This window comes from Ambystoma mexicanum, chromosome 7q, assembly GCF_040938575.1.
Source record: "Ambystoma mexicanum isolate Mex_15411 chromosome 7q, UKY_AmexF1_1, whole genome shotgun sequence".
Lineage (NCBI taxonomy): Eukaryota > Metazoa > Chordata > Amphibia > Caudata > Ambystomatidae > Ambystoma > Ambystoma mexicanum.
Genome location: NC_090941.1, coordinates 941,959,016 through 941,972,254, shown reverse-complemented (window position 1 = coordinate 941,972,254; position 13,239 = coordinate 941,959,016). Strand labels below are relative to the sequence as shown.

The window sequence follows — 13,239 nt, the reverse complement described above, 5'->3', positions numbered from 1 at the left end:
TTTTCAGAGTGTCAATATGTTTTGTGGTATACTCCTGACCTGACCCGTTGCGCCGGTGTGACAAGGCTGCTCATTCCCTCGGCGTTTGGAGTCACGCCATGGGTGCTATCTGCTCTGGTGACACAGATGCTCTCCCCCACCCGTCCCTCATGCTCCTCACTCTTCTTCTCCTGACCTGACTTGTTGCACCGGTGTGACAGGACTGCTCTGTCCCTCAGCGTTTGGAGTCACAGTCCCACTTTCACTTCAACGTCCATTGGAAACCTAGTAAAAATAGCAAAAAGCATGCAGAACAAGCATTCTGTGTATTCGGCAGTCTCCCAGGTTTACATTCACACAGTAGAATCACTACATATTTTCTCAGGCAACAGCTCCCTCTAGTGGTAAGAACAGGCGACGCGTGGCTTCGGACAAACCTAAATCTGGCCTTTTATTATATAGTATGATACCTCTTACCTGTAAGGTGTTTATCCAATTAGCAATCTTGACTTGAATAAAATCTGTTTAAACCATCTCCTGTGATGTCTGGTCTGTTGGTCGTATTAATGTGTGGGATCCTCACAATGAAATAAACTGATTCCTTTGCCCACTCTTCACAGCGAGCTTTCAACTAGTAGGACTGGCAATCATCTTTACGATATTGGTGGGGACAAGTGGGTTTGAAATTATCTAAAAGCAGCAGATCTAAACATAAGAAAGAAAATAAAAGCATCCTGACACCAATGTACCTGTCTAGGCGTGTGTGAAGCATTTCCAAACGGTCTTCTCTCAGGCTGCCACCACAAAGCTCTCCTATTCCCGGCACTAGAAGGTCCACAGCGGCCACCTTAAAAAACACAGAGACAGAAAGAGGATGATCGGTTATCTGCACACAATCCTACAGGTAGACACAGGCACGCACACATTCCTACAGGTAGACACAGACACGCACACATTCCTACAGGTAGACACAGACACGCAGTAATCTAAGTTGTTAATTCTGGGTCAGAAGTCAGAATTAAGCTAGTAACACACATGTTATGCTTCCCAATCAGAAATGCGTATACAATTGTTCATTCCTGTTTTGCTTAAACGGATTGTCGGGTAGCCAAACACTGTTCTGGGACAAGTAGTTAGATTGGGGTTTGAATTACTTCTAAAGAGAGATAAATAAAAAAACACAAAAAGGACGCAACCACCTCTTGCAATGGAATTAGCAATGATTGCATTTAATCTTCTTGGCACTATGATGGCATAAGGTAAAAGCAACAGAGAACATTGTAACAGGCACAGGCTGGCTGGCCGCGTAGGGAATGCCTGGAGGAAAATCACTGAGCAAAAGACATTTTAGAAATGTGTTCTTAGAACCGGTTCATTAATACAGGCATACAGTAAAAAGGCACTATTTTGGTCATTTCTTTGCACATGCATCGTGTCGGAAGAACACACTAACATTTTTGTCAGATGTCTGTAAACCACATGCTATTTTTTGCTGATGTACTTTGAAATATGCTTTTAAAATAAATGCTTTTACGTAGGTTGTTTCTGTATGTAACCAGAAACGTTGCACATTTACACGTGCACTATAGCTAAGCAGCAGAGACCCCGTAACACATTATAGCATTTCCGTGGTCAGTGGCATGCATTTACAAAAAGGTACCAACACGTAATCACTATTCCCATGCTTTTCTACACACGTCGAACATTTACATTTTAGAAGAGAATTCTCAGACAAGGGACACCCCTGTGTGTGCGGGGGACAGAGTAGGCAGGAAGGGAGCAATGTGCAACACATTTTTCAAGGGCTGCAGCCATGCTGGTTGACAACCAATTCAGTTGAAACAGGTTTCAGTTTTGCTGTAACTGCTATTGGGTGCTAAATTGGAGAAGTGTGCTTTAACTTCACAAAGAACAGTTACGGAATGCTGAAGATGGCTGCAAAAAGTAGTGGAACTGTACACAATTAAAAATAAAAGTAGTGGAGCGCTTGCCCCGACCGTTCCCACTCACTTCGACCACTGAAGGATACCTATTTTTAATTAGGGAATAATGTACATATTCACAAACAGGTAAATAGAGATCCTGTTCCAACGCCACTGCAATTACTACTTTTTTATTTTAAATGTTCTTTATTCAGTTTTGCATAGCGAGGTAAACATAAGCAAAACATTTCACATCCTGTCATAATCATAATCATCAACACCAGGAACACAACTAACCCTCCCCACAAGAAATACTACTTAGTCTGCAATTTTTGTTCTAAGAATAAACAAATACAAATACACCAACATTTCACATAGACAATAGCAATAAGCAAACAAAACAATGCAATAAAAAAGAAGAACTTTAAACTGGGAAGCAAAACTAAGAAGTTACTTTTCTTCCAGGTTCCACCAGAGTTCTCCAAACAGCAAATAACTCCAAATCAGAATCAAGAAATACTCCCCATATGTCATCAAAAAGAGTGAAAATAGAGTACATTTCCTGAAGCCACATATCCCTTGTTGGGAAGACTGCAGATTCCCAATTCCACAAAATGATTGTTTTGGCAACCATTGAAGACCTCAAGATTCAAGTCACCTGTTGGAATAACAGCTCCTCAGAATCTGTGTCCTCGGCCAAAATTAAAGTTCCAAAGTCAAAATCCCTGTCTACTCTAAGAATTGTGTTCATCACACTCGTCACTACACTGCAGAACGACTTTACTCTATAGCAATCCATTAACATATACTCCAAAGTTCCTACTACCCGGCCACATCCCCAGCAGGCATCCAGCAGGCTGAAACCTTGCTTGTACATCCGTTTAGGAGGCCAGAAAACCCTATTCAATAACTTCAACTGGCGAGCACTCTCCCCAAAGTTAATTGACTTCCAGGGATTATTCTTATGAAGAGCCTCCCATCTTGTTACTGCCATCCGGAAGGCGCACAGACCAGGATTTCAAGAGTTTGGTATTTCCAACTGAAGCACCACCTCAGGAGTCATCTCTGAGGCCATGTCATTTTGACCTCCCAAATGAATAATGGAATCCAGCAAGGCAGACTCCAAGAGGGCCACCACTGGCACTGCCGATTTAAGGGACCTCCTATACTCTCTGTATGTGCACTCTACTAGATTGTACTTAATCACCAAGTCACAGAAGGAGAGCCAGATTGTACTTAATCACCAAGTCACAGAAGGAGAGCCAAGAGCCCCCTTCAAAAAAAGGTCTCCAACTTTCCTCATTCCTCCTAAATACCAATTGGGCCAGAACAGTACTTTATTGTTGAGTCTTATCGAAGGATTCATCCGGATTGATGCCAAACCCATCTGATAAGGATCCACACTTAAAGATATCATCAAAACTATCCAGCAGGACCTTAGTAATTCAGTCAGAATAGACTTCTCACCCCTGCCTCAATTCATAATAGACAGTACATCAGAGGGTTGCAGTGGACCCGCTACACCGACCTTAGCAATCGACCAATCATCATAAGGCTCCCTCAAAAACGGAAATCAGGAACACTCAAACCCCCTCTTTCGCACAAAAGCTGAAGCTTCCAAAGTTTTAGCCTAGCCGGCTTGTGCTCCCATAGAGAAGACTGATTCATGCTGTCCGGTTTCCTCATCATAGATTTACATAGTAGACGGGGGATCATGCTCATGATGTAGGGGACAGCGACGTGGCCGTAATTTCCAACACACTTACTTTACCCCACTCAACGAAAGGTTGAGGGACTCCCAATGCAGCACGTCAACCAACAACTTCTCCATTGTCAATTTCAGATTAACGTCCACCATAAGTCTCAAATCACTAGTCAACCAGACACTGAGATACTTCATCCTTGACGGACACCTCTCGAAGCCAAGGCCTATTAGGACAGTACTATCACAAAATTGTGAACATGGCAGAGCCTACGATTTGAGCCAGTTTATTTTATAGTTTGAAAACATGAAAAACTCCTCAATATGATCTATCAACACTAGTACAGAAATGGGCACGTTCTGTAACACCAGAAGGAGATCATCTGCATATTACCACAGCTGTGGCATCAGTCCATAGAAATTGACTATCCACTCCTCTGATCTAATTGCAGCAGCTAGAGGTTCCAATGACAGGACAAAGAGCAATGGCAAGCGAGGACGGCCCAGGCAAGTCCCCCGGTGAAAGTCTAACCTAGACGAAAGAGTACCATTGGTCAACACTGCAGCTGTTGGAATCTCGTATAATATCCTCACCCAGTTCACGTACTCTGGACATAATTTCATCAACTCCAGCGTCCTAAACAGAAAAACCCAACGTAATCTATCAAAGGCCTTCTCTCCATTCAAATACAATGCCGCAGCCCCCACCCTCAACTTGCGGGACTCGGTCAACGTCAGTAATAGCTTTCTCATATTAGTTGCAGAAATTCTCCCCTTGATGAAGCCAGCCTGATTAGGATGCAGCAGGTTTGGCAAGACTCCTCCCAGTCTTCTTGCCAGAATTTATGAGATAATGTTACAATCTGAGTTTATTAAGCTGATCAGTTTGTAGCTTCCAGGATCTAGAGGAGGCTTCCCAGGCTTACTAAGGACCAATATTGTGGCATGTCTAAGTGAAGGAGGGAGCCTACACTGTCTTTGCAGAACACATAATGGACCTCAACAGATCAAAGACCCTCTCAGGCATTGCCCTACAAAATTCTGCTGGCAATCCATCTGGTCCCAGGCATGTCCCCAATTTCAAAGCATACACCGCCCTCCTAATCTCATCCAGAGTCAACTCCACCTCCAAAGTGCTCCTGTCAGTCTCCGATAAACTCTCCATGGACTGATTCCTCAGATATTCATCAAATGACCCAGAATCAGACAACAGAGTCTCCTGGTAAAGTCACTCATAAAAGTCTCTAAACTCACTTTTAATCTTAGCTGGGTCATCCGTAATCCGCCCTCCACTCTTTTAAATTGCACAAATTACCTTGCTCCCAGCAATCACTCTTTGACGGTGCGCTAGCAATCGACTAAACTTCTCACCTCCTTCGTAATAAAAGCACCTTGTCCTAAACAGGGACCACTCTGCAAACTCACTCGGGTGTCTATTCAGTTCATATTCAATTTAAAAAGCTTTTTCTTTTTCCCCTCATCCAGATGTCTCATCACCTCTTTCTCCAACTCTTGAGCAGAGGCACTCAGGGCAGCCAGATCAAGCTTTTTCTCCTTACGCTTAACCCCAGAAAGTCTCATCAAAACCCCTGCATCACACACTTAAAAGTCTCCCACACTGTGTCCACATCTACCTCCCCATTCATATTCAACTCAATGAACTCCTCGCCTCACATACCAAAACCTCCCTCAATGCCTCATCTTCCAATACAGATGCGTTCAATCGCCATGTGTGTGACCTCTTGGATGAATAATCCAAGGAAGAAGCCATTGTTACGGGCGTGATCAGAAATCACGATATTTCCAATTTCAATCCTTCTGAAATTCTGTCATACCAAACCAGAGGTCAAAATATTGTCTATCTTTGAATAGACACACGGTGCCCCTGAGAGAAAATTATATTCTCTACCTGAAGCATGTTCCAGTCTGCATATGTCCAATAGACTGAAGTCATTAATCAGCAGGTCCAGCGCCTCACCATATTTCTTTTTCCTGTGTCAGTACCTTCGGCTACTCCTATCTAGGAACGGACCCAGAACCACATTAAAATCTCCCCCCACCAAGATAATTTGCTCCCCTGCTTTTTGGAGATGACGCCCCACAACACCAACAAATGCACCACTATTCATGACCGGGGCATAAATACCGCACAACAAAACAACCAGATCCTGAATCCTCATGGGTCAATGACACAAGGCAACCTTCTCTGTAGTTATGGGAGGCCCAAACCACCACAGGAGAAAAAAAAATTTGGATCAAAATTATTACAACACTTGAACTCAAAAAGTGCAAAGAATGAAACACTTGTCCTACCCAACACCTACACATCTTCTCTGCTTCTGCCATGACAAGATGTGTCTCCTGTAGGAGAGCAAGGTCTGCCTTCAAATGGCACAAATGTAACGGCAAATTAGTTTTTTCCTGTTTTTTCTTAATTGGACCATTAATACCATTCACATTGCATGACACAACGTTCAAGATATCCCTGGCGGATGTGGAAGAAACCATCATGGCACCTACTCCCCACCCACTTGAAGGCACCCTAACATATCATACGGAACCTGTAGAAGGGAACCCACTCAACCAATTTGAAAGAAACCAAAAATAAAAAGAAACTAAAATAAAATAATAACAAAAACATGAAAACTCTACTGCATGCAGCCCAATGACTTCTTGGGGTGGTGCTCTCTGATAGACAGAGTCCAGAGAATGACATCATGATGCCAACTCTGGGGCGGTTACACCCATACCCAGTTTCATGAAGACATTCCTACATCTAACTATGTTAATTCATTATGTCTGGTGTACACCACTTCCCATAACGCATAGTGCAGCATCACGCCACAACAAACAGTGAAAGAAGTCAGATGCAGGTCCCCAGCCTTACACCGCGCCCGCATCCTTTGCGCTTTGTAGCAACTCCTCCACCCATATAATTAGAGAGGAAAGGCACTGCAGGAACGCACTACATGCAGCAGCACTCCTATAGATTTTTACTATGCCACTCAATTTATAGATGGAATTTTTACAGCGTGGGATACACAACTACTGTAATGCTGTAGATGTGTCATGTGTTATTCATCATATTCATTACTTTCTTAGCACCCCGTGCAGCAAACAGCCCATGCAATTTGACTTATTGCTAGTAGGCATCTCAAATACAATATTTAATGTAATTAACAGATGTTTATTCTCAAATACTGTTTTGTAAAGCAGAGTAAAACTGTAATTTAACAATGCACACACCCTTGATTAAGAAAGTATGCAGTGAAGGTGGGTGAGGAGAAGCCGTAAGTGCAACATGACCTGACCATTGTGAGAAACCTGAAGGTGTCTCACCCGCTAGTCCCCGGGGATCGGACATCCAGGTGTCCAGGACACGGCCATCGCTTTTGGATCCAGTTCCTGGGGTTGGATGAGTGTGGGAGGATCACCTGGATGAGGGGTATTCGGGTAGTGGAAGTGGGACACCGGAGGGTGAGACGCGCTATCCCCTTCCTAATAACACCTTTTCCCCATCCTACCAGGTAAACTCCTAGGAATTCAACCCCCGACCCCTTTTCTGACACAATCACTTGGTCACGAACAGTTCACCGTGAGCGGCAATGGACTAACACCAGAGCCGCATACCTGACATGTCCCAACACCATGGACAGGCAATGTCAGGCAATTACGGATTATTACACACACCTGACTTCCATCACACTTCCTCACACAGATAAAAGGCAGAGCATGAAAGCACACTCTGAGCGAGGCAAACCGCACGAGGAAACAGCAGTTCCAAGATGGCAGTTTAGTACAAGTAGAAAGACGGCGTCTAAAGACCGTTACTTTCATAAGCCTTGGAAAGTAAGAAACCGAAGACCAGGAACTAAGGCTGATCAAACTTGTACAGTGTATCGGAGGTAGTTGGGACTCTCCCACGTCGATAGCCAAGGCGGGGAGGAGCGATTGCCGCTGTGGTACTGTCCTTGGCTCTTACAACAAAGCAGTGTCAGAAAAGACAGCACAGCTGATGAGTCTGAGAGACAGATATCAAACCAGCTTGTGTTTTGAAACAAGGTTGCAAGTGACAACACTGTACAAAGAGAACAGTGTGTGAGACATTTGCAAAGAGCGACGCAGATATAATTTTAACTTTACAATTGAACTTTGGGAGGTCAAGAAAAGATACCATACACAGAGTGGTCCGCCACAAGGTGGCTGCTCATTCAAAAGTCTCTGTTAGGTATCCAACTGATGCTGAGTGTGAGTAAAAGAAACATTGAGATCGAAGGGGTCATGCAACAGTTCGAGCTAAACCCTGTACACATTTGAAAGTCTTTGATAGTTTAAAGTACATCGCAGTGTGCAGTGTGTTTCCGTGTATGGACCTGGGAGCTTGTATTCCGGAGCAGCAGTCTGTTTTCAGTGCCCATTGATCAACAGGAGAGGGGCTGGACTTAAAAACCTCCTCTTAGGCGGAGCGCACGGTGAGCGCAGTATGTTTTGCATGTTTCGACCTGGGAGCTTGTATTCTGGAGCAGGAGTCTGTTTTCAGTGCCCATTGATCAACAGGAGAGGAGTTGGACTTAAAAACCCCCTCACACGCAGAGCACGCATGGTGTGCGCAGTGTGTTTCCGTGTTTGGACCTGGGAGCTTGTATTCCGGAGCAGCAGTCTGTTTTCAGTGCCCATTGAACATAGGCGAGGGGTTGGACTTAAATAAAAACCTCTCACGCGGATCACACGGTGTGCACAGTGTGTTTCCGTGTTCCCGTGGAGACCGTGGCACATCTAATAACCTCCTTCAGGTATTTTGCTCGCACTCAAATTGACACTGTTTTTCTCCATTGGGGTGGCCGTATATTGTTTTGTTTGACTCACCCCTGTTTTGGCTGCACCCCGTTAACAAGGAACATTGATACGCTGATTGCCATAACACTGTAGTTCATTAGAGCGGGTGTTTGCTGCTGATATTGAGCAAGTGTTATAGTGTCAGTCAGTGGAAGTGTGACAGTAGTATACTGACATAGCCCACTGACTCTACCAGTTGTTATTATTTACTCATAACAACAGTGCTATCAGCTTGACCGCCCACGCTGGTAGTTAGTGGAAGCTGCTCCGTTTTGGCCCCTGGGCATGCCGGGAAAAGCAGTTAGCCGTCGTAAGACGGCCCGCTCCCGTGGCAAGAAACCTTATGGGTTGCACTCGGGAAAACAGACCGCAGCTTATTATACTCGACAGCACACCCAGAGTAAAGAGGATGCAATCGGGCTAGCGCCAAGGACCCGCAGATGCCACAAAAAGGCCCTTTGGATGCTTATTGTCCACTAAAGTCTCCAGCACGAGTGCTAGCCCCAGTTAACCCAGATCCTAGCACTCTTCTACCCGAGGCTGAAAATAGCTATCATCCGCTTGATTTAAAGAAAGACCCTCTCTTACAGCTGTGCTATGCGTTGCAAGATCACTCCACCCCCCTCCTGGGCGATGGGAGAAGCAAGCTGTAAGGACCATTTGGGAGGTCCAGTATGTGGGAATACAGACAATCGCAGTGAGAGCAGCCTGCCACCCCCTGCACAAACTGGAGACCGGGTGCCAGTAGCGGTGGAGTTAGCCGCAGCCCTGGCATGCCCGAGTCCCTGTCCCAGCTACAGGGGGCCCGCTACAGGTATTGCCACCTACTGCAACTCGTCTTTCTGCCAGCCCTAATCTACTTTATGACTCTGTTGCACCTTCATCTGGCCCACTGCAAGAAGATTTCAGCACGCATGATACCACGAAAATGGATCAGAGCCACGGAGTATTAAATTTCGCCGTAGGAATTTTGCTGAAACTATGCGGTGCAATACATGAATATTTAAAGTTACAAGGGGCCGCCATTGCTGTTATACATAGGATGTTGATTTCATCTAAAACCCCTGTAGCAATCCCCATAGTAAACCTACGGGGAGAAGTGTCACAAAAAGCCACTTATACTCCCTTGGAAGTGCCTCCTAGTGTTATACCCGTAAATAATGAAGCAGCCTGGGTCTCAGAAATGAATCCTTTGACTGTGGAGGACCCTGAGGTAATTCCTGCCACGGGTCGCCTCTCAAGGCGGCAGGCAAGACTTGCCAAAAGATTGCAGTTGAAGGCGCCCAATTAGCTTAAACATGGATTACCCCCATTGGAGGAAAATCCCTCGGGTAGCCACTCAGCCACTGAAGTCAACCCTATGTCCAGGCAGCAATAATGTTTCTAAGAAACAACGTAAAAGAGCTGCCTGCCGGAAAAGGAGATCTGCGCAGACGGTGGGCACTTTGACTAGTTGGATATTAGAACAGTTGACGGAAAAAGTTCAACGCTTGCCGGTAGAACCATCTAGGCCCACTTTGGGGCCACTTCCTGTGCCTCTTCGACAAGTCTAGCAAAAGTAAAACAGGGTTATAAGTGATCTCTCAATTTGAACCACCGGCTATCACAAATGAAGCCACCGTAAAATTGCCTCCTATTGGCAACATGGATCAGAAAAAACTGATTAGCTCACCAGTTGATGGCTCTAAACCCAGTCGACAGTTAAATCAATCTACACTTTTTGCCTTGTTCTATAAGATTCCATCCCTTTGGATACTGAATGCGGGTGACTTTGACTTCATTGAACCATTACGCCTCCCAGGGTTAAAATTCACTGTTTGCCTGAAACTGCGTCCCTCGTAAGGTTGCATCAGTCTTCCCTCGGCCATTTAGGCTACGTCTTGGACACTCCACTCCCAATGGATGCCTCTCCTGTTGGTTGCACTAAGTGTTACTGCCTTCAGGCTAATGTTGCACCACCCCAACCGCTCCCTCAGCTGTTGGTTAAATTCGGTGACGACCAAGGATGGGAATGGTTGAAGAAAATGATGGCTCAAAGAAAATTACTAGAGTGAAATTCGACCGTTGTAAGCCGGAATACGAGGGGCTTCCATCACTGTCTTAATGAGGGTGGCTCTCGGGAAGTGCTTGTAACAAGTGAAGTCTTTATATTGCAAGAAACGTGGGTCACATTTGACATTGAGTTTGATGGGTATGCTACTTTTCAGAACTTGGCCACTAGGGGTGAGCGCGGATGACCTGCGGGGCTTTGGGGGGGTGGGAGGGTTTGTTAATTGGTGTTAAATCTAGCTTTAACTCTAGATTAATCCACAAGGGTTACCCAGGTGGCAACATGTTGCCCGTTGAGATATCCCGCCGGGTGGCTGGGGGGAGAGCAGGCATATCTTGATAGTCAATGTATATGACCTCTCGAGCTCCTCGCTCACAGAGGCCATATGTGACCAATTGGTCTCTCTCCTCACTGCCTGGCACTCAGGGACAGAGGGCACTTCTGTCCTCCTCTGTGGAGACTGGAATGCGAGATGCGTAGACTTGAGGAGAGGTGGGGCATATGGTAATGTTTCTGATTAATATAGTAGGCCACCGGCGAAGTCCAATAACAAGGGGTGTTTGTGGTTGGACTTCCTGAAGGTTTGGAACTGTACGTTATTAAATGGGCATACAACAAGGGATCAAGCAGGCCAGATTACTTGGGCAGAAGGGTCTAAATTTGCCACTTTGGATAATATGGCTGTCACTGAATACCTGCTGGGTCAGTTACTACAATTGCAAATTTCTTTGAACGCCTACAGTGATCATGCCTCTCTCGCCCTGACCATGGGTCGGGGTGGGGGTGGTGAGGGGCTGAGCGTGTGCAGAGAGGTGATATCCAATCACTCAGCGAACAGAATCCGCTGGATGCAGTATAACATCGATAGGATGAACTCCCTTACCTTCCCCTGGGTTTTAGGATAGATCAGGCATTACGGGGTAATAATCCAGAGGAAACTGAAGGCTGTATACAGCACTTAACTCAAGCACTCTTTAGGGGCAAGCCTGTCTCCAGTATAAGATGGAAGACAGGGGGAAGTAATACCTTCGATATTAACATCTGAGATCATAAACGTTCTATGCGTCGGGCTTTAGCGCTCATAGATTGGCTGATACCAATCTTGTAGGATCCCTCAAGAACTCTGCCAATTTAAAAGCTATAAAACGGAAATTTCGCACAGGGCTCCGCCACTACCGCCAGTCACAGCAAAGAGGGTCTGGGCAGAAGTTTGTGGAGACCATGTGTAGTAAAGATAACAGAATAATTTGGCATATACTGTCACAAGCGGGGGAGAACAGATGCTGAGAATTTTGAATCCTATCTCTGGGGACCAATGGGTTAAACATATCCTGGACAAATTCTATATGGCAGTTCAGTGTGCCGCTTGCACATCTGTCTGGTCTTGGCCTCTGCCTTTGAGCCATAAAATTGTGAAGCAGGCCATTTTGAAACTTAAGGCATTTAATGCTATGGCCCCGAATGGCCTGGGTAACACAGTTTAAAAAAAAAGGACCCGAACAACTGGGCTCAGGTGCTATTAACCCTCTTCTCCCAAGTCTGCAGATCTTGCTCTGTCCCTCCTACATGGTTGCAGCCGGTGCTTATACCGGTGCATAAAAAGGGAAACTGGAATAATGTGTCCAACTACTGCCTGCTGTCCATGTTGGACGTCACAAGCAAGATCTTCATGACACTTGTACTCAGGCAATTGGGGTATTGGGTCACAGCTAACCAGGCCTTGAGTTTTGGCCAGGCTGGGTTTAGACCTGGTTTGAGCACAAATCATAACATTAGAGTGCATGACCAGTTAATTAACTCTACCCTTAGTAGAAAGGAGGCAACCTTATATATCGCCTATGTGAATTTCCATAGCGCCTTTCAACAAGTGTGCGCAAGACTCTCTAGGTTAAGCTCAGAGCGCTGAACTTCCCTAGCTGGATCAACATATTCTAATTTCCCTGCATAGTGACAACTCAACTAGTGTTAGGTTAAATAACGAGGGGGAAGCGTTGGATCCTATTTGTATCAACACTGGAGTTAAGCAAGGTTGTGTGGCAGTCCCCATGCTATATAATCTCTACATTGTCGACCTCCTCCCTCGCATGGCATCTAAATCAAATTGCCCACCTAGAATAGGAGATTCTCCGATTGTGGGCATGCTCTATGCTGATGACCTGATATTATTTGATCACACTATGTCAGGTATAAACAATATGCTAAATGAGCTGGCAGATTATGCTTCTCAGTTGGGCTTAACGATTAACTTGGAGAAATGGACCCAGCCGCTCTGGGATTGATACCACCTTGGGCACGGTAGATTATACACAGTCCTACCCTTAGTTAGGCTTGGAATTCGATGCTCAGCCTAATTATGATTTGATACATTTTCACAAAAAGAGACAAGCCAAATTACTTACTCTCCAAGCTTGTAAATTTGCCTGGGGATCTGCAGGCTATAGTATGGCCGGTATTTCAAAGTTATAACAGCAATGTTTTGTCCCGGCCATTCTCTATGGCTTAGAGGCACTGGTGATGCAGAACATGACTTGGCTAAACAAACTTGAGGGCCATTATTGACACACAGTATTGGGTTTGAACCCCTCATGCCATATGGAATATCTCTGTTTGGAACTAGGCTTAACCTCATTGAGGGGTAGGGCCTTGCGCACAGGGATCCTTCTATCTAAAAGCGTGCACCACCCCTACATGTAAATTACTTGCACTGGCTGGATGCAACTTTGACTCTGAGATGGTCCGTCGAGGGTTTA

The 13,239-nt window shown here is 45.3% G+C and overlaps 1 protein-coding gene across 3 annotated transcripts in view; it reads right to left on the bottom strand.

Moving 5' to 3' along the window:
- Positions 1 to 13,239, bottom strand: part of NARS2 (asparaginyl-tRNA synthetase 2, mitochondrial) — an 803,364-nt gene that overhangs the window by 174,956 nt on the left and 615,169 nt on the right. For all 3 annotated transcript variants that reach the window (XM_069639926.1, XM_069639928.1, XM_069639927.1), the window contains exon 12: positions 729 to 826. In XM_069639926.1, the coding sequence (XP_069496027.1) occupies positions 729 to 826 (98 nt within the window). The remainder of the gene's footprint in view (positions 1 to 728; positions 827 to 13,239) is intronic.